This window comes from Bipolaris sorokiniana (assembly GCF_000338995.1).
Source record: "Bipolaris sorokiniana ND90Pr unplaced genomic scaffold COCSAscaffold_2, whole genome shotgun sequence".
Lineage (NCBI taxonomy): Eukaryota > Fungi > Ascomycota > Dothideomycetes > Pleosporales > Pleosporaceae > Bipolaris > Bipolaris sorokiniana.
This window is the reverse complement of record NW_006911896.1, coordinates 2,136,624-2,155,792: the sequence shown is the minus strand read 5'-3', so window position 1 is coordinate 2,155,792 and position 19,169 is coordinate 2,136,624. Positions and strand designations below refer to the sequence as shown.

Genomic DNA, 19,169 nt, shown 5'->3' with positions numbered 1-19,169 from the left:
ATTGGCGTGGTGCGCTTGAGTATAACGAGATGCGAGTTACGATGAACAAAGCGATCAACCCAGTGATATCCGAGCTGCTTCTGAGCTAGCTGCGACGCGATATTTCGAATGATACTCCGTGTGGGTGCTAGGCCTCGCTTAGTGAGTCTATCGATATAGTCGATAAGCTCAGCTTCATGTTGTGGGTGGACTGCCTGCTGGTTTTGTGCAGCTGCTTGTCTGGAGCGAGAAATACCTCGGTGGCGGCGGCTCAGCGTTCCTGGGTCAACACCATATTTTTTTGCAATTTGAGAATACACAAGTTTTTCATTAGGCTTCAAAGCGTTAATAGCAGCAAGCGCAGCGTCAATTGATTGCATTGTGGTCACGTTATGGGTGGTTGAAGTGGATGGAATAATTGGTGTTGGAGGACGTAATCCGGCGTTGGCCCGTCCGCGGCGTTGGCCCGTCCGGCACCTCTACTGTTTCATCACGCTCAAACCGCCTAGCAGTTGCGATAACTTGGCTGAACAACACTCAGCCCAGAACTTTGTTAATAGATGTTCAATATAAGGACATGTATAGTAGAGTTGGAAGTGCGTAATACGGAAATTCGAGGTGATGAGTGTAACACAGAGAGTCGGGATGATGAGCGCAGAGAGCTCACTGCAAGGCTACCATTGCGTGACACGACTTCAAATGCCTCAGTGGCACCATTTTGACAATGTACAATGCAGCCAGACGCGCGTCGGCTATAATTCAGGAAGCCATCGACACGTCTCTGACAGCCTTGACACACATGGCCAGCTCGCATCCCCGACCGTGCCCACCCCGCAGAACAGAAGAGCTCCACTACCCGCCAGGCGTGCAGGGCAGAAGGCAGTGCATTCGCCCATACACTGCCAAGATGGTGCCAGGGAAATCTAGAATCCGGTTTCAGTCTGTCTGGTTTGAGGCACCAAGTGAAATATACGAGGATAATGTGTGATTAGCAGTGATCCTGAACAAGCAAGGCGTTGTATTGCGTACATACGTTTGGCTTGTCGACATTTATAAGGCAACGTCCCGGCGAGGCCCTAAGGTATTCCGTTCTTCAGCCTCAAAAACACCAAACTACATTTCTCTTCTTCATATTCACTCTTTGTCGCAGTGCGACTTTTACCATCTCACACATCCATTTCGACTTTTCCTTGGACTACCGCGACTGCTACTCTACTCGAATACTCTCGAACCCAACCATAATCACCTAAACACTATTTCCAAAATGAAGTTCACCATCGTCGCCACCATCATCTCCATGGCTGCTTTTGCCATTGCTGCTCCCATCGCTAGCGAGGGTACGTCTCCCTGTGCAATTCCTTAGAGATGAGAAAGGAAGAAGCTAACAAGATGCATAGAAGTCGCTGCCCGTCAGAACCACGGAATGTGCGTCAAGTCTGACAACGGCGAGATTACCCAAATTCCCAACTGCTAGATGTGATACCCCAGGAGTAGAAGGATAAGACGGAGTGTGGCGATAGGAGGACTGGGGCGGAGGTAGAGAACTAAAGAGTAGAGACAGCCTGTTACAAACTCAAATATAATATTCAAAGCACTTAGGCTGCGCCCATTGACAGACCACAAATCATCCATGGCAACAGAGTCAGTATTTTCTACATACAAACTATGCGTTCAGTGATATCGAACGTGATTAGTTGGTGCTCTAGAGCTTAAACGTATTCCCCCTCATAAGACAACGAGACATGTCAGAAGCGTCAAGCAGAGGTAGCGATGACAGTCTTCACCCTTGTAGCTACAGCGCTACCACCCGTCAAGCGCTAGTCGCCGTTTTTGTCGGGGTACATGTTCGCCCACCTGGGTTGATCCTTCCACGTTTCGCGATTCCCATAGTCGGCATGGCGCCGAAACGTAGGCGCTTGGAATACGATGGTTTCATTTGGGGGCTCTGCTTCCTTGGGTAGCTCGCCTAAGGACTGAGCGTGAGATGAGCTATGGTTGAAGTGTGTGTGTCGGAGAGAATAGGCAAAGTCTACACTTTGGATCCCCCGCAGATACTAGCTGTGTTCAGCAAAAGCAGCAGTAGTAATTCTTGGCCAATGTAGTCATCCGGCTGCAACTACTCGTGCTAGACTGGGCCAACAATGCCTCAGTTTAGTTGGCGTTGGAATGTGTGTGCTATAGCGTTGGGGAAACCAGACTAACAAGTTCTAACCACCCGTTATGGACAGGTGATGGGCTAGACAGGTTGACCGTTGCTCATATTCAATAAGACTAAGTAGACCCTGCGTTTTCTGCTTCGTTGCAAATTGGGACTGGAACCCCACCATCGACGTCCAAGACTGCAACATGTGCCATTGACGGTAGTATATTTGCTTTTCCCCGTACTGCACCAGTGGGACGTAAATGCGGAGCTCGAGGCCCCGTGACACACCAAGCGATGGCGTCAGTACACAGGACCGACCTATGGGCATCCTGTTTCCAACAAGCGAGATGATCGTCCCAAGGATTCACGAGTCGAGCGAACTGGTTGCATCTCCGTGGATTGCAATGACTGACAGCACCTGTCTGCCTCGACGCGTTGCATCTTGGTCCCTGCGAAGACTGCTCCATCTCCAAGTCCCCAGGTTCCCATGCGCAACGGAAGCAGATTCACATCGCGCCCGCTCCCCTTTAGCCATTCCCCGTGCGCGCAATGCGTGTCTAGACGCAGCAAAAGGAGCGGTTGTTGTGTTCCGGCGCAGTATGACGTTGCCCAAGACAAAAATGCCAGGCTTTGAGGCCAATCTTCAGCCACCGGCCCTCTTCAGAAACGGCGCCCCTACCACGCCTTAAAGACATGTTTATCGTGAACTGCACTCAGGGCACACTCCTACGGCTTCAATTCGGCGTCTTCCATGGATAAGCTAAAGCTCAAGGCGCGTACGGCGCGCAGCAGGCTCGCTGGTGCTTCTTCGTCTGCACCTGACACGCCTGAGCAGACCGCCGCTCCACAACAATTACCCGTACCACAACAAAACTCTAGCACACATGCCCTCCACGAGGGCACTTACGCCCGGGACTTTGGTCTGCCCGCCGACCAACAACCACAGCAGCCCATCGTCGAGCCCCCTACTTCATTGGAGTCGTCCATTGACGCGGGCAGCCATGTACCCAAGCCCTCCAGGGTCAGCGACCCATCGTCGCAGGTTACATACCAGTGAGTTTTGGCCTTGGCGAAGTAGCAAGGCGTAATAGCTGACATTCATCGAGGACGCTTGCAGCACAGAGAGCAAGGAGCAACTCTGCGCCAAACAGAGGAACACCGTCATTCCAGCAATACCCACGCCGACCCCAAGCTGCCCGCCAAACGAGCATTGGTATCCGTCGCATGCCCTCGTCGAGTCCCCTGAGACAGACCGTTCAAGCACCAGCTTCATCCACCCCGAGAGCAGGCACGCCCTTGCCTGCGCTTGACGAAGAGCAAGAACTAGGTCAGCTCCCGTCCAACAGCAGCCAATCCACCCTCACCCACACCAATTCGGCACCCGATCAGACTCGCTTGCGGAGAATAAAGAGCGCTGTCCAGCTTAGGATACCATTCTGGGGTAAGAAGGATGAAGAAAAATCACCTGCAGCCGGCCCCAGTGCCACCACCGCCCAAGACGACGGAGCAACCAACTACAGTTCAGGCATGGTCGACGTCTTGGATACGCTTGACCCTGAGGTTGCGACCCTCACGTCTTTGACAAATATGCAGAATTCACTCTTCATTCCCAACCTGCCCTTTCTCAACCGCCGACCTACTTACAACCTGCGTCGACGAAAGAGCGAGACGGAGAGCCTCGAGGAGATCAACCGCATATTGCAACCTGCCTTGGCTGCTCAGGGGCAACAAGCCCCCCCAACTTTGCAACGCTCTCCAACTCAAACTACAGCGATGACCATGATGACAATAGACTCGCAGCTGACGAATTCACGATATGCCGTGCTTCCCGAGAATACTGACTTGTCTGGATGGAGCGTGGCTGATAAGAAGGAAGTCAACGATCACGTGCGACACATGCTTCATTCACGGCGATCCAAGCTGAAGCGCTCGCTCAAGGGCTTTGGACATTACGTTCGCAGACGTAAGTACATGCATTATCACACATTTGGTATTATTTCTCACATGCCACAGCATTGGGTTTCCTCGTCACTCTCTATGCAACGCTCATCACATTATTCGGTCTGGCCTGGGTGCTGTTCTTGATTGGCTGGATCAATGTCGGTGGACAGCAGATTTATGTCGTCCACATCATCGACAGCGTTTTGGTTGCCCTCTTCGCAATCGTCGGAGATGGTCTCGCTCCTTTCCGCGCCGTAGACACCTACCACATGATCTACATAGCACACTACCACCACTACACCTGGTCACGTCGAAAGAAGGACATGCTGCCTGCTCTAGCCGACCACAATGACCTGCCTGCCGAGCACGCCCCTGTATCTGGACCCAGAACTACCGATCCTAACGACCCAGAGAAACAATGGGAGTTTACCGTCTTGACACCTAAACAGCAGGAGAAGCTCGAACATCACCAGAGCAAGTTCTGCAAATCGCACTCCTTCTATAAACCCCACGAGACAGAGACCCACTACGCGTTTCCTCTTCGTTTCCTGGTCGCCATCGTTGTACTGCTGGATTGCCACTCACTCCTCCAAATCTCCCTCGGCGCATGCACATGGGGTATCTACTACAAGAACCGACACTTTGCCATCACTACTGTCATTCTCATTTGCTCTATCACCTGCAATGCCACAGCCGGTCTTTTGATCTGGCTTGGCGACAAGAGGACGAGGAAGAAGGACGTCCTGGAGCGCATGAATAGACAGGAGCTCACGGAGGAGGCGATTAAGGAAGTGCAGAAGAAGAAAGAGAAGGAAGGCGAGAGCAGCAGTGACGAAGCCGGCAAGGAGTCAGAGAAGAGGAAGATTAGTATGGATGCCTTTAGGCCCAGGAAGAGTATGGACAAAGGGAGGGCGAAGGAGCCGGGCCAGACTGAGCAGAGCGCGTATCCTTGAATGATTTTCATTGCATATCGTAATTATCTAATAGTCCTCTTGTTCAAGCGTACAAGCGTTGAGATACCAATCTTGCCTCTTAATGTCAGACTTTACCATCTAACCATTCCTTCTCTTTCAACTTGCATCCACGTTACCAATTGCTCCATAGCAGGAATATATCTAAGCTCTCTTCTTCTGATGGAAGTGTCAAACGTAACTGATGTCTGACTTGGTCGGAAACAGCATGTAAAGAGCATTGCATACCACTATATATCCGCAGCATCAGTAGAACAGGACGAACATATGAATATGTGTTTTCCTACAGTATTATAATCTCGCTGTTGGATGAAAGGGTAGATTTGGGAAAGGCCTAGTCCAATCAAGACTCACCTAGTGCAGGAACGTTACGATAAATGAAACATGTGTTGCATAATTGTATCTTTGGATTATCAGAATGAAAAAGAACCTATGGCGATGAAATTGCACACCTCAGAATGATAATCTTATACTCGGCTCGAACGTCTTGCGGTGAACTGAAAACATCCCTATATTGCCAATCCAATAGACCTAGCTATAGCCTACAACACAATTGCTCAAGCTGCCCCACTGGGACCAGACTAACATTCAATGTTTCTGAAAGCGGGGTTAACGATAAAGCGGAAGGAACAAGGCAAATAGCGTTGCAGGCAGTCGTGGTGATACGTTATTCCGGTCACGGGACCACGCGTTGCTGTGTACTTCTACGAGGAAAGAGCAACACCTGTTTTGTTCTGCCCCGTATCCCCGCTCCTCTCACTTTCATCACTCCCCTCCTACCATCAAGGAAGTCTCAGTGCAGAACTTGCAAAGAAACTTCTCACTCTGAGACACACCTGTGTTCTCAAACCTTACCAGCCTCATCCTTTTCCATCACAATCAATCGTTCAACTGACATCATGGGTGCCTGGGGCTACTGTAAGTGAAGGTACCATTCAGCAAGGTACGCTTTTGGGCTGGCATTGCCCTAGGTCTCTTCCAGTCCGATCATGACTTCGACATGCTCGGTGAGATGAGCCACGAAGCCGGCCTTACCAAACTCGAGGAAGACGCCCAAGCTCGTGCAAAAGCAGAAGGTAAGAGCGACAAGGAAGTGAATTCCATCTGCTATACCATCTACGGCAACGATTGCTCAGATCCTGAGCTTGTTCGCAAGCACCTCGATTCAGGCGTCCTTGTCGACATGATTGCAAAGAAGGAATCGAAGATGCTATCTAAACTCACCGGATCCCTGGATCAGAGGCTCGATTACTTGGCTCGGGATCCTTACTACGCATACGTCCTGCTCGGCGCATGTGCCATGACACTCGGCTGCTAGCTTCCTGACGCTTGTGTTAGCATGCTGAAGAAAGTCTACATTGAGGGTGGGCTCATGCCGGATGCGCAACGTCAGATGAGGAGGGCACTCTTTGGTCCGGGTGGCTACAAGAATGGTAAGCCTTACGATTTCAGGTCCAAAACACTCTTGGAGACTGCCAATTCTCCTGAGATCGAAGAGCACGACGTTAGCCCCTAGGTTTTCGTTCGTTGAATGTCCTCAGCCCAGGTGGCCTCTTCGAGACCGGTATGACCACATCGACAACGTCTCTGATCTTGAAAGAACTTCGGGCACAGCTCAACGAGCCTGATGCATGCGGTGGTTGTGGTGCGGAGCACAGAGCTGATGGCAAGGCTCTATTTATGTGTTCCAAGTGCCACAATCGAAAGTACTGCTCCATCGAATGCCAGAAGAAGTCCTGGAAGGTCCACAGGAAGGTGTGCGTGCCTCCAAAGGCTTCTGCCTAGGCATCCGGCTGCGACGCTGTGGCGACGAAAACAGTGTCTGCTATCACTTCCAAGGCCATTACAACTACCGCCGCCATGTTATGGACATTTTGAGGGTGATCAACGACTATATCATGCTGGTATTCTAGTGGTGGATGTCATACCAAGGTGTCGCTATTCGAGAACCATGTGTAATGACTTGAAGCTGTCTCTCACTACGAGACATGATGAGGGGATGGAAGAGTGCAATCCAACGAAACGTTGGTATGATTACTCTATATAAATAGGGCCTTTCCGCTACATTAGCTATACACCTCAATGAATCTTTGCAATCACATTCAATTCTTTCTTTGTATTCATGAGTGAATGCCTACAAGATAAATTATTTTGTCGCATGGTATACCAATGTAAGACGAGTTTTTTCAAGTCGTCCATGGATCGCAATCACATCTTAAGTAGCTCAAATCTTTACGTTTCGAGTACAAAGGCATAGCACACACATCACATATGAACATACTTGACTGAGCGTAGTCGATTGCTCAATTTCCGATCCTGAAGGAGTGCGATACTACTTCAAGAATTTCTATGATGTGCATATACGAATGCGCAACAACTATTGTGATATCCTGACGGGAGTTAGAAAAAAAAGTGGAATACAACGCCGATATCTGCAATGCAGTGCAGTGCAATGCAATCGCTCTTTGAACCCGAAACGCCCCCCCGAACCCATGAATAGTGTTACATTTATCATCACAGGGATGACTGTTGGAGGAAAATCCAGTTGATGCCACGCACATAGCCGCAGTATACATAGCAAAACCATCCCTCTCCACACAACGTCCTACACGCACATGCACGAGCGCGCTAAACGGGGGTGTGATCAAGCCATACCGAAAGAGCGACAAGAGCACTACTGCAAACCCGCCTTGTTCGTCTTGACTGTGTGAGGAATAGGTTTCAAAATACCCTTGTTATCCCCAGCACCAAGAGCGGTACCCGTAGACCACCCCATCTTCATCATCAACGCGTGACCCCTGTTCTCAGGTCCCAGCTCCGGAGCATTTGCACCGACCGTCTCGCCATCCTTGTAGCCTAGCTGAGGCCGGCTACGCGTACCGCTCTGCTTGTGCTTGACGGTCGAGAATCTGCCTGCGCGTCCGGCACCACTAGCACCCTGAGGGTAGAGAGGGCCACGCAGACGCTTCTGGAAGCCTTTCTTTTGGATGGCCATATCGAATTCGTTGTCTGTGTATGTGCGGGTCCGGGAGGTCTTGGAAAGAATGGTAAATCTGTCCATGCCGTCGCCGCGGGAGCGAGAGCTTAGGTTAAAAAATGCTGCGGCTTGGTGAACGGTGGCGCGACGATAGGCCTCCATGGGAGGTAGCGAGAGTGTATCTTTGTCGCCCATTAAGAACTCGCGTATTTCTTCAACGATGTCTTCCATGTCGATGCCGCCCTGGTATTTGACCTTAAGGTTGGGGCCTTTGCCCTTTCTACCCAGCAAACCCTGCTGGCGTAGCTCCTCACGCTCCGCCTTCTTGAGGCGCTTCTTTGCTCTGTCGGCCTCCCAAGCGTTTTGGAGCTGCTCATTCAGATCAGAATCATCCAGTTCCGGTGGTGGCTGGCCGCGTCGACCTTTCTTTTTGGGCTTTAGTGAGGGTCGTTCGGTATCCATGATGTCGAAGCCGCCATATGGGTCCATTTCAAGAGCTGCAACCATTGCAGATGCTGATGGGAATGTCGGATCCTTGTTACCGCGCGCACGACCTCGCTGCTTCTTGTTCGGTTTGCCGTAACCACCGAAAGTCGACTTCTTGGTGGGGCCCGGTGAGTCGAAAAAGTCGTCAGCACCGTAGAGAAGCACTTCGTCAGCGCCTAAGCCGAGCTCTTCTTGTTTTTGTAAGATCCTAGCGATAGTCTCATCATCTAGTTCTTCAGCATATGCGTCTTCATCTTCATCATCTTCGTCCTCGTCGTCCTCGTCGTCATCCTCACCCTCATCGTCGTCATCTTCATCTATATCTTCATAATCATCTGCAGAATCGCTGCTTGCGAGCATTTGCTGCTCACGCTCAAAGGCCTCGGCCTCAAAAGCTTGAATCATTTGCTTCTCAGCAGGGCTTTTGAGAAACGTAGCTGGCAGCCAACGAGCGTCATCGGTGATAGAACCTTCGTAGACGCAAAGATAATGAAGGCCAGATTTACGGGTCCGTTTGGACAGGATGCGTACAACGGTATCCATGACGTCGGATGAGGTGCTCATGTCCTCGAAATCTCGCAGCATATCCGAGTTCCAGTCTTCACTACCTTGATCGTCATCTCCGCCGTCTTGACTTCCAGATGCTGATTCCCAATCATTGTGGCTGCCTCTATCCAAATCCATTTCGCGACGAGCAAAACCAGATGCAGCTAACATATCGTCGGTAAAGCCAAACTCCTCAACATTTTGCATGTAGTCATCCATGGCCGCATCACGCGAATTGGTATTGTCATGCAGGAGAGCTTCCATATCGGGACGGTCTGAAACGGGTAGCCACCCAATTTTGGGTTTACTGCGGTGTTGCCACTCGGTGGTGGTACCCTCCCAGGCAGGTTTATCACCCCTCCGCTTTGCAAACTGACTCTGATCTACATCGTCAGGATCCGACACGGTCTCTTCTTGGACCTTAGATACACTGCTCGTGCTGATGCTGAGCTCTACAGATACTTGGGTAGCAGCTGCCTCGGTTGGTGGTACAGATTGATCACTTGTAGAATCCTTTGCTGTAGTGGTGACCGGTGGTGCTGGAGTTGTGTCCGCAGTAACAACAGGTGCAGCTGGAGGCTGAATACACCGCCCTCTGAAGAGGACCTCATCGGTACTTGACGAAGCATCTGAAGGTGCAGGCGATGGACTGCGAATAGCCATCTGTGCCATGGCTTCAGCGTTGTCTAGCGTGGGAGATGGCAAAGAAGGCGCAGCAGACTCCGAACTGGACTGGGAGGGGTCTTCTTGGGCAGGCTTGACGTCGGGCAAGTTCTCCTTCAGGGTACCTTGGAGATGTCCAGCGCTTACGAATTGAATCGGCATGTGACGTAAATTGTTGCCTTCTTTGAAGGCGGTAGTCCGGTGGTTTGACACCCAACGGGCCTCATCCTTAAGAGTGAATTTAGATGCGATTGCTGCTGGCACAAACGTATCCTCGTCGTGGAGGGCCCATGATTGCAAAGAGCGTTTGGCGGGCGCACGGTGCGGAGTGCTCTTCGCTGAGCCGCCCTTGGCCTTGGTCTTGCCCTTCTTCTTTCCACGGGACATTGCTGCAGAAGTGCACCGGGTTTGCAGGGTGAGCGATGTGGAAGGGAGTGGTGGCGACACAGCGGCGACGGCAAGGTTGAGCTTTGGATTAAAGATGATGCGCACTTCCTAGTCCACTTGGCGGGGGGGACGGTGGGGGGCTAGTCGGAGCTTATGACAATGCGCCGATTATGCAAGCTCGCAGTGCAAGCCCCAAGCTGAACAAGACAGTGGTATATAGAGTGCGTTCGTGGGCTGCTCTCTGGACAGCTTGGCCCATTTTTGGATAGACAGCCAGCGACGGGCGCATGTAGCAACACGTGACTGGTTGCAAGCTGTCATCCTGTAAGACGTAGGCAAGTACAGTCTAGAAGCGTGTCGGAGCTCGGGATAGCCCAGATGATAGCCAGGTGATAGCCACCCCTCCCCCGCCACAACCTTGGTAGAGCCGCATATGACCTGGAGCTCGCCGCAGCTCCCACTCCACATTCTGCATTCCATATCGCACAGGGGCTCCATCTTTGTTGCAAGACCGCCGTTACTACTCAGATATCCAGTGCGAATACCCACGGCACAATACCAACACACATGTAGCCAGCTCTAGGCAACCTCATCTCGGACCTCCGCATCACCTCCGCACCCAACGGCCGCCTAGGCCCTACCACCACCCACGACACTACCTACCCATCATGCACGACTTTGAGCGCGTCAGCCGCAACATCGTCCGCACCTTCTACGACCCTCCACCTACAAACGACTCCAGCGAACCCATATGGCTGCTGGGCCAGCGTTACGATCCCCGCCCGCCACCAGCTAGGCCTCCGCCTAGCGATGCCGCGGCCGCCGACGAACCCACTCCACCGTCCGAACGCAACGAGGACGAAAGCTGGATACGCACAAGCATCGATGTCTCTGAACGCAAGGAAGCTCCAAATGGCGAGGATCCCGCACAATACGGCAACTGGCCCTCAGCATTTCTTGATGATTTCGAGTCGCGCATCTGGATGACCTATCGCTCAGGCTTCACAGCGATACAGAAGAGCCAGGATCCAAAGGCAACAAGCGCTATGAGTTTCCGTGTTCGCATGCAGAATCTGGCATCCCCAGGCTTTACCTCTGACACGGGTTTCGGCTGCATGATCAGAAGCGGGCAGAGTATCCTGGCCAACGCACTGCAGATACTACGCTTGGGCCGCGACTGGAGATACCAGGACAAGCCCACCGCTAAAGAGCACTGCGAGATACTTTCCCTATTTGCCGACGACCCGAGAGCGCCTTTTTCCATTCACCGCTTCGTTGAGCACGGTGCCGCCGTCTGCGGAAAGTACCCTGGCGAGTGGTTCGGCCCTTCCGCAGCGGCGCGGTGTATTCAGGATCTGGCCAACAAGCACCGCGAGGCTGGCTTGCGAGTCTACGTGTCTGGCGACGGCGCGGATGTATACGAGGACAAGCTGAAGGAGGTTGCCATAGACGACGATGGCGAGTGGCAGCCTACACTAATCTTGGTCGGCACTAGGCTAGGCATCGATAAGATCACGCCTGTTTACTGGGAGGCGCTAAAGGCGAGCCTGCAAATGAAGCAGAGCATAGGCATTGCAGGGTGAGGCACAATACAGAGCCGTTGGACATGTTTTGCTCGTTTGTTATGCTAATCTGACACAGTGGCCGTCCATCCGCTTCGCATTACTTTGTCGCTACGCAGGGAAATAACTTTTTCTATCTCGATCCCCATAGCACTCGTCCCTTGCTTCCATATCGACCGCCCCCATCGTCTAACGAGAATGAGAATGAGAGTGAGAAGCAGAATCAGAATCAACTAGCAGTCCCGTCCAGCTTAGACGCCTCAGCTACCTCGAACTCATCCTCAACAACCATCGTTCCCTCTGCAACGCCCACGGATGATTCTGACCGGACTACATACTCAGAAGAAGAGCTAGCCACATGCCATACACGTCGCATCCGACGGCTCCAAATCCGTGAAATGGATCCCTCCATGCTCATTGCCTTCCTCATCACCTCGGTGGATGAGTACGAGAACTGGAAAGAAGGCGTCCGTAGCGTACAGGGGAAAAGCGTCGTGCACGTGCAAGACCAGGAACCAATGCCTAGAGGCCAGGAGAGAGAAGGCGCGGTTGACGAAGTGGAGAGTTGGGATGAAGACGGCCTGCAGTAGGAGGTCGGGTGTGGTGCTTAAACTGGCGTTCGGGGAGCTTATGACATCATTCGAATGCTTGCATTTTTGGAGTTGGATCGCGGGATCTGGACTGTGTATATCTGTAGATCCTATATCTTATGAGCAATCAATGTCGCTGTTGTTTGTAGTCGCATATATCATGTGAAGCTGGGAAATCCGTAAGTGTTATGGTGGATATTCCAATTGCTGCACGGGCCGCTCTGGAATGGTTTTTTTGGGAATGAGTTCCTAAATAGCAGATGAATTAAAACAATCAAAATTGAAAAACGGGAGAGCAAAGTGCGTGAAGTTGGAAATAATTGATTCGTTTCCGTCTGTTGTGGTATAATGTACAGACCCAGATGGACCTCGTAGTCAAAGATGACTATATGATTCGATGACAGACAAACCGACCCATGATCACATTAGCAAAGGACCCGTGAACACCGCACCCCGTAACCACTTGTCATAGTGGCAAGAAAGACCCAAAGAAAACATCCAGCGAAGAAAAAGCACTCTATTTGGTGGATGAAGAGTACTTGGTGACGGCCTTGGTACCCTCAGATACGGCGTGCTTGGCAAGTTCACCGGGCAGGATCAGGCGGACTCTGCAATTCATGTTAGTGGATGCAATTGAGTGCGATTGTGAAAGGCGGTGAAAACGTACGATGTCTGGATCTCACGCGATGAGATGGTGGACTTCTTGTTGTAGGCAGCGAGCTTGCTAGCCTCGGTGGCAACGCGCTCGAAGATGTCGTTCACGAAGGAGTTGAGGATGCTCATGGCACGGTTGGAGATACCAGTATCGGGGTGGACCTGCTTGAGGACTGGAAAGACGCGTCAGTAAATTTTGCCTTGTGAGAGCGGAAGATGCGGATGCATTGAGATCACGCGATTCGATTGCGTGCCGCGCTTATGACGCGCAAATGGGCCAAACTTACCCTTGTAGATGTAAGAAGAGTAGGTTTCCTTCCTGGTCTTGGTACGCTTCTTCTTGTCACCAGAGGGAGCGGCGGTCTTCTTGCCAGCCTCCTTCTTCTCAGCGGGAGCCTTGCCGGCTGGGGCCTTGCCGCCGGTGGTGGGAGTCTTCTGGGCTTTAGGAGGCATTTTTGGAGATTTGGACGGTGGAGATTGGGAAAGTGGGATCTGGATTGAAAGCAGGAGCTTCGAGTGAGATGAGGAAGGTAAAGTGTCGTGGGTGGGTGTCGAGATGGATGAAGGGAAAGGTCGTCGACGGCGGGGGGACGCGCTACTTATGGGGAGCGCGCTCGCATGTTGTGATCCAGCAGCGCCTGGGAGGCCCGTGCGGAGGGACGCTGGCCGCCTTGCCTGTTCGGTGGCTAGGCGAGGGCGGCGAGTGATCTTGCGTCGACTTGCGGCAGGCGCTAGCCGGCGTTGCTGCCCTTTGGCGCGCTAGCGTGCGCAGGTTGATCTCGCGCACTCGCAACACGCCAGCGCCGTCTTTATAAGACGGCCCCGCCCCCCAACACCAGCAAGCAATCCATCGTCTTGATACTCCACGCCCACAACCCGCTCACCCACGCCGCTCCGTCCACACTCCCGTCTTTTTCGACTCCCACTTCCAAAAACAACCCCCAACCAAAACCTCATTCAAAATGACTGGCGGCAAGTCCGGAGGCAAGGCCAGCGGCTCCAAGTCCAGCGCCCAATCGTAAGTACCCACTGATTGCATCCTTTTCAACTTTTTGCCTTTACCTGGGCTTTGCGCCTTGTCCACTCTGGTGTTGCAATTTGTTTGCTTTTGACGCGTCTTTTATCTCAATTGACGCGTCTTTTTTCGCATCTCTTCAATATTACATCATTTGTTAACAGCCATTCCAGTCGTTCATCCAAGGCCGGTCTCGCTTTCCCCGTCGGTCGTGTCCACCGTCTCCTCCGCAAGGGCAACTACGCCCAGCGTGTCGGTGCTGGTGCTCCCGTCTACCTCGCTGCCGTCCTTGAGTACCTCGCTGCCGAGATTCTCGAGTTGGCCGGTAACGCTGCCCGCGACAACAAGAAGACCCGTATCATCCCCCGCCATCTCCAGCTCGCCATCAGGAACGATGAGGAGCTGAACAAGCTTCTCGGACACGTTACCATCGCCCAGGGTGGTGTCCTCCCCAACATTCACCAAAGTACGTTCATCGCATTCAGTCTCATCTCAGCAACCACTAACGCATTCTCCAGACCTTCTGCCCAAGAAGACAGCCAAGCCTGGCAAGGGTCCTTCGCAGGAGCTCTAAGCGCATTTTGCTTTTGAGTTTCTTCTTCACGGCGTGGTTACTTCATGGGTCTTTTTCGTCTGCAATGATAATGGGAGTCGGTCTGGGTTTTGGGTTCTCGGCTTTTCACGGGATTTATACCAGAGCTGTATATTAGCTGGTCGCTTTGATGACCACAGGCTCATGAGCTGAATCGAGCATATTACTTCACTGCACTATCTTTTGCCCTTGTTTTCATTTTCTTGCTCATTGACACATCTAATTCAAACTCGATTTTGTTTGCATCTGCTTCGCGCAACGTGGCTGGGCCATTGCCGTAGCCCGTCCGCTTTAGTGGTCGACTCCTGAGTGTGGGGTTGCTGTTTCTGGCGAGAACAGGTAGTGGCGCCGCCATGGTAACTGTGCATGAGGATTTGCAGCGCCCTGCATTATTGGCGGTTTTTTGTCGTTGAATCACGCAGCTCTCTCACCGCCAAATGAATTATAACCTCTGGATTTCATGGTCTACGGCACAAGCGCAGAATGAACTTGATTTTGGCGACATCAATGTCAATTTGCGTCATTGGATTTCTCTCCGAATCTAGGTCGATACTAACGTATTTGAGCGTACTCGCAATATTCTTGAATTTGATCATAGGTGCATTTGCAAGGCCGAATTGACTTGATGAACCAACAAAACAAATTCTTCTCCTTGACTACCTATGTGCACAGGCCGTAAACTACATGGAATTATGGCTATGGTTTACAAATAACTAGTACTGATCTTGCGTTGATAGTTGTGCGCGCTGTGGTTCGCTGGGAATGTTCTTGAAATACGCTAGCCTGTGACTGCACATGGCCCTTGCGGGATATTCTGTTCGATTTCTGCACGATTTCTGTACTACATTCAATGGCAATTTCCTCTTCTAGTACTTACCACAATTGGAAACTAAGAATTAAGCCACTGGCGAATCCCCGCTGGCATATGTCTTTTGGTTTATTTTTCCACATCTAAGCTACCAAGTCAATGCACATTGTGTAATTGTTGTAGGACTATTTTGATCATGTCTCAACGAATGCGTCTGATGTGAAATCAATGTTTTTTTTATGTGGAGCTTGATAATTCGATCTGCCGTGCATCGACTTTGGTTGTGTGCAGAGATGTTGCATACGTAGGCATTTGACACTACTACAGTGTAACCACGTACGAAGTATTACTACACAACATGTGCAGATAGATTTTTAGTTTAGATAGGTCAAAGCAATAAAATATCCTCATGAAATTATGAGTTTTGTAGTGTTTTTTGAATATTATTGTTGGATTTGTTGTTGGATTTGTATTTCTAAACAATTTTACAATGTTATATTGTACACTTTATTGTCGTACATCAAATCACACAAAAAATTATCACATCACAACCACAACCTGAATTAGTCCAAAAATCGAGATATATGCAATCATAGACTTTGAAATCTTACTTATGTATTTTTTTTAAGACAAAAAATACGAGTCGTCGTTATCCAGTTTTTTTTGAAGCTGAGGCACGTGAAGGGCAACCGAAGGGACTGCCCGGAGCTCTGTTGGCCCAAGCTGAGCCTAACCGGAAACCGGCCCCCGTCACAGGCACGACTGCCAAGCCCGCGACATCAACCCGCTCTCAGTACCTCACACGCACCCGCGACGCAATAGCGAGAGCCATTGCGGCCACGAACCACGTCTTGCATCGCCGCCATGAGCACCAAAACACATGTTCTGTAAGCGCTTCCGTAGCACCCGCCCGCATCGCCTGTTATGCACGCGCAGAAACTAATCAAGCCGCAGACGCCTCTACAGGCGGTCCCTCAAGCTCGCCCTCGACTGGAGCGTCCATCGATACCTCTGGCGCGGACAGGCTCTGTACATCCGTGAGCTTTTCGAGGCTAAGAGAAACGTTACCGAGCCTCGTCAAATGAGGGTGCGTCTCGCGATTCCCTCTACAAGCCGTACACACAATCACCTAGTTACCTATCTATCCACATACTCATACGTACCACAGCCCCGCCAGTGGCCATACTGATGAGATGTATAGGACTTGATCAAGGAAACAGAGGAACTCCTCGAGAAGTGGAAGCACCCCGACCCTTACCGCCCACCCACGGCCCCCGGAGGTTTGTTCCTCCCTACCAACCTGAATACTTTTTGTGTGTCGGCGCCACAGACATGGTGATACTGACTGCCCATAGGTTCAAAGTACGAGCGCAACCTGCCTTGCCCAATCACCGAACGTGAGTTTCTACCCCCAGTGTTCCGAACACAACCAGAATTAACCTTGATTAGCTCCACCAAAGATGATTTTGTAGTGTTTGCCATGAGGACTGTGTCCGGGTCAACTTGTACATATTACAGCGACAGTGCTACATAACAGTAGCACGCAATATCACAGTAAAAGAAGGACATGGCCCGTTTCGCTCATACTGCGCCTCTATCTCCAAGCGCTGCGCATTTCTTCTTTCCTCGTGTCATGATTATTGTGTCTAGATGAAACGCTAGTCGACGCTTTTATTAGGTCTGATACTTTCTTACTCTCCTCACAGTGTTCAAATATCCCATACTGTCTATCACGTGCTCTCTTTCCACCCAGAGCGGTACATCCCCAAGTGCCGTCTTTTGTGCCCTTTGCTGCACCCATGCGTCCTCCATATATGCCCACTCTGGCATTTCGCAGCAGCCTCCAACCAGGACTGTCCTTTCAGGTGAGATATTATACAGTAGCGACTCATGCGTCTTTGGTACCAGGACCTGCACTACCTTCTTCTCTGGATCGAAGCCGCGAATCAATGCAGTGCAAACCAACCTCGTTGTTCGAGGATCCAACGGCTGTACCATACCGAGTGATTCGGATTCCGGGAAGAAAGGGATCCGAAGCCTCTTTGTTCGTGGAAAAGATGTGTAAGGGGTTGGCACGATCGATGACGTCGACTGGACAATTTGGACAATAGAGCCATTCAGTGCATGAACCAACGAAGCAGGCTCGACGGGCTCCGAGTACATTGCGAAACCGACCAAATCTTGTGTCCGCTCATTAGTTTCTTCGTAACAAAACTCCCATGGTACGAGATGAGAGAGCGGTTCAGAACTCCAGCTCAGCCCTTGTGTCTGGCCAGGGTTCGCACTGCTAGATTTGAGGTGGAAGTAGGATTGCATCTGCATGGTGCACAGTTCTGCTTCCTTCCTCATCAGCGGCAATGGTGGTGGTTGTGCAGCAATCTCATGCACTGTGCCATGGTACTGCGACAAGATAGTCTGTAACACATGCAGTCTTGCCGCCGTCTCTGTGTCGATGGCTTGCGTGTCACCAAGATGGACCGTATTGTGTGGTTTCAGCCTTGCCAAGAGCTTATCGAGAAGGCCAGAGTGAGGCGAGCATAGGAAGCTAGGCGTGTCGACAATGACTGGCAGAGACGAATCTCGGGCATGAAGGTTGCGGTATGCCACGAGAAGATCCTCCACACACGCCTCATAATAGTCGGAATAATTGGTCAAGTTTGCAGGGATTGGGTGTGCGCGTACTATTTCGTCTGTGACCATATCTTTGGGTTCGGGTACGATTGATGGATGGGCGAAGCTTGGGCCCAGGTTCAGTTGTCTGACGATGACGAGAGATATCTGACCTCCAGGCGTATACTCTTGCTTTCTCGGATCAAGATCCATATAGCACACAGCTGGTACCGACGGGGCAGTCTTCCCTAGGCCTGTAAGGTAACGGTTAACGAGTCGCCTTGCAAATGTTGATTTCCCTGAACCCAATGAACCAGTCACTACGGTCATTGATGGGCTACCAGCACAATCCTCGATAGCGCGGAGCCAATCTTCGGGTGCCATTTCCGGGCACAACGGCCTGGAAAGAGTGTCGGCATCTGATTCAGTCACCTGGACGAACAATAGTCAGTTCGGATGCGAAGTATGAAGTTGATCCGGGATATGTTGGGTTGATGGACTGTATCTCGTATGTTTAAAAACAGGGGGTAGCACTTACAACACTAAATGTTTTTCCGTCTTGGGTTTGCGAATCGGTGCACCAGATATCATCAAAAAGTGGATTGACAACAGAAAGTGGCGCTGGTGCACTACACGACTGAAAGAGGACGTGATTGGTACCATCCAGTCCGCGAATCTTGAATATAGGATTGGTAGCTGGCACAAAGGTTCGATACACTTTGTTCTTCTGGCCGTCTCGACCAACGGTACCAATATTGGCGCCATTGATATGAATGGCGCCTCTCAGTACCGTGAATTCAAAGCAGCCAATGAGAGCAATAGTCGCATGCTTGTTCAAGTTGATGGTGAGCTCGGTATCGGTTTCTGAGATTATGTTTTGTGGGTCGTTGCGCCAGTTGCAAAGTTTGAGGTTGCGCTGTACGGGCACATTTTCCTCATCCGTGTCTGAATGTTCATGCTCTGGCTCTTGATCTTCTAGTAGCGGACTTTCTGGTACAGAAATTTGCTCAAGTGTGACTTCTGGTGCTTTCACGACTTTGGCTGCCGCTTCCGTTCTTAGGCGAGCTGCTGCAATTGCGGTAAGCGGTTTTGCGCTCGTGGCATCACGTGCGCCAACTTCCTCCCCTCTCTTTCTTTTTCCGGACATTTGGAGTGCTAGTATGGATATTGGTGTAATGACCCCGGCTGTTGGCATCGAAGGACCGAGACGAATGGGTTTTGTCTGGGTTGCGGCGCACGCGGTCT

The 19,169-nt window shown here is 51.2% G+C and overlaps 10 protein-coding genes across 10 annotated transcripts; 6 read left to right on the top strand and 4 right to left on the bottom strand.

The window, feature by feature from the left end:
• Positions 1-20: 20 nt before the first annotated feature.
• COCSADRAFT_60407 (uncharacterized protein) lies at positions 21-359 on the bottom strand (the record flags this gene model as incomplete). The annotated part of the gene is made up of 1 exon (XM_007697454.1): positions 21-359. A coding segment is annotated over one exon (339 nt), but the record flags the coding sequence as incomplete, so codon positions are not given.
• An 884-nt stretch (positions 360-1,243) lies between these two features.
• COCSADRAFT_157044 (uncharacterized protein) lies at positions 1,244-1,453 on the top strand (the record flags this gene model as incomplete). Its single annotated transcript, XM_007697988.1, has 2 exons — positions 1,244-1,316; positions 1,377-1,453. 2 exons carry the CDS (start codon positions 1,244-1,246, stop codon positions 1,451-1,453), a joined length of 150 nt encoding a protein of 49 aa, XP_007696178.1.
• A 1,074-nt stretch (positions 1,454-2,527) lies between these two features.
• On the top strand, positions 2,528-5,184 carry COCSADRAFT_109353 (uncharacterized protein). Its single transcript, XM_007697987.1, has 3 exons — positions 2,528-3,175; positions 3,229-4,085; positions 4,136-5,184. The coding sequence occupies exons 1-3, from the start codon at positions 2,874-2,876 to the stop codon at positions 5,014-5,016; spliced, it is 2,040 nt and encodes a 679-aa protein (XP_007696177.1). The 5' UTR covers positions 2,528-2,873; the 3' UTR covers positions 5,017-5,184.
• Positions 5,185-5,933: 749 nt separating this feature from the next.
• On the top strand, positions 5,934-6,819 carry COCSADRAFT_167839 (uncharacterized protein; the record flags this gene model as incomplete). Its single annotated transcript, XM_007697986.1, has 4 exons — positions 5,934-5,952; positions 6,006-6,313; positions 6,353-6,467; positions 6,551-6,819. The coding sequence occupies 4 exons, from the start codon at positions 5,934-5,936 to the stop codon at positions 6,817-6,819; spliced, it is 711 nt and encodes a 236-aa protein (XP_007696176.1).
• Positions 6,820-7,321: 502 nt separating this feature from the next.
• On the bottom strand, positions 7,322-10,218 carry COCSADRAFT_33504 (uncharacterized protein). Its single transcript, XM_007697372.1, has one exon. The coding sequence runs from the start codon at positions 10,091-10,093 to the stop codon at positions 7,709-7,711; it is 2,385 nt and encodes a 794-aa protein (XP_007695562.1). The 5' UTR covers positions 10,094-10,218; the 3' UTR covers positions 7,322-7,708.
• A 543-nt stretch (positions 10,219-10,761) lies between these two features.
• COCSADRAFT_79257 (uncharacterized protein) lies at positions 10,762-12,245 on the top strand (the record flags this gene model as incomplete). The annotated part of the gene is made up of 2 exons (XM_007697985.1): positions 10,762-11,672; positions 11,735-12,245. The coding sequence occupies 2 exons, from the start codon at positions 10,762-10,764 to the stop codon at positions 12,243-12,245; spliced, it is 1,422 nt and encodes a 473-aa protein (XP_007696175.1).
• Positions 12,246-12,613: 368 nt separating this feature from the next.
• Positions 12,614-13,461, bottom strand: COCSADRAFT_33503 (uncharacterized protein). Its single transcript, XM_007697371.1, has 3 exons — positions 13,187-13,461; positions 12,913-13,072; positions 12,614-12,853 (listed from the first exon to the last, which is right to left on the bottom strand). Exons 1-3 carry the CDS (start codon positions 13,350-13,352, stop codon positions 12,763-12,765), a joined length of 417 nt encoding a protein of 138 aa, XP_007695561.1. The 5' UTR covers positions 13,353-13,461; the 3' UTR covers positions 12,614-12,762.
• A 282-nt stretch (positions 13,462-13,743) lies between these two features.
• Positions 13,744-14,683, top strand: COCSADRAFT_33502 (uncharacterized protein). The gene is made up of 3 exons (XM_007697370.1): positions 13,744-13,917; positions 14,088-14,380; positions 14,433-14,683. The coding sequence occupies exons 1-3, from the start codon at positions 13,862-13,864 to the stop codon at positions 14,486-14,488; spliced, it is 405 nt and encodes a 134-aa protein (XP_007695560.1). The 5' UTR covers positions 13,744-13,861; the 3' UTR covers positions 14,489-14,683.
• A 1,495-nt stretch (positions 14,684-16,178) lies between these two features.
• Positions 16,179-16,786, top strand: COCSADRAFT_167834 (uncharacterized protein; the record flags this gene model as incomplete). Its single annotated transcript, XM_007697984.1, has 5 exons — positions 16,179-16,201; positions 16,269-16,401; positions 16,516-16,594; positions 16,670-16,711; positions 16,764-16,786. The coding sequence occupies 5 exons, from the start codon at positions 16,179-16,181 to the stop codon at positions 16,784-16,786; spliced, it is 300 nt and encodes a 99-aa protein (XP_007696174.1).
• A 202-nt stretch (positions 16,787-16,988) lies between these two features.
• COCSADRAFT_157036 (uncharacterized protein) lies at positions 16,989-19,071 on the bottom strand (the record flags this gene model as incomplete). The annotated part of the gene is made up of 2 exons (XM_007697983.1): positions 16,989-18,356; positions 18,463-19,071. The coding sequence occupies 2 exons, from the start codon at positions 19,069-19,071 to the stop codon at positions 16,989-16,991; spliced, it is 1,977 nt and encodes a 658-aa protein (XP_007696173.1).
• Positions 19,072-19,169: the final 98 nt, after the last annotated feature.

Excerpts from the sequence above, each read along its gene's own strand:
- COCSADRAFT_109353 (XM_007697987.1), top strand. The coding sequence starts at position 2,874 with ATGGATAAGCTAAAGCTCAAGGCGCGTACGGCGCGCAGCAGGCTCGCT. Across the intron at positions 3,176-3,228 it reads TCGTCGCAGGTTACATACCA|GACGCTTGCAGCACAGAGAG; the intron begins GTGAGTTTTGGC and ends ACATTCATCGAG. Across the intron at positions 4,086-4,135 it reads TGGACATTACGTTCGCAGAC|CATTGGGTTTCCTCGTCACT; the intron begins GTAAGTACATGC and ends CACATGCCACAG.
- COCSADRAFT_33502 (XM_007697370.1), top strand. The coding sequence starts at position 13,862 with ATGACTGGCGGCAAGTCCGGAGGCAAGGCCAGCGGCTCCAAGTCCAGC. Across the intron at positions 13,918-14,087 it reads TCCAAGTCCAGCGCCCAATC|TCGTTCATCCAAGGCCGGTC; the intron begins GTAAGTACCCAC and ends CAGCCATTCCAG. Across the intron at positions 14,381-14,432 it reads CCTCCCCAACATTCACCAAA|ACCTTCTGCCCAAGAAGACA; the intron begins GTACGTTCATCG and ends CGCATTCTCCAG.
- COCSADRAFT_33504 (XM_007697372.1), bottom strand. The coding sequence starts at position 10,093 with ATGTCCCGTGGAAAGAAGAAGGGCAAGACCAAGGCCAAGGGCGGCTCA.
- COCSADRAFT_33503 (XM_007697371.1), bottom strand. The coding sequence starts at position 13,352 with ATGCCTCCTAAAGCCCAGAAGACTCCCACCACCGGCGGCAAGGCCCCA. Across the intron at positions 13,073-13,186 it reads CTCTTCTTACATCTACAAGG|TCCTCAAGCAGGTCCACCCC; the intron begins GTAAGTTTGGCC and ends GCGTCTTTCCAG. Across the intron at positions 12,854-12,912 it reads TCGCGTGAGATCCAGACATC|AGTCCGCCTGATCCTGCCCG; the intron begins GTACGTTTTCAC and ends CATGAATTGCAG.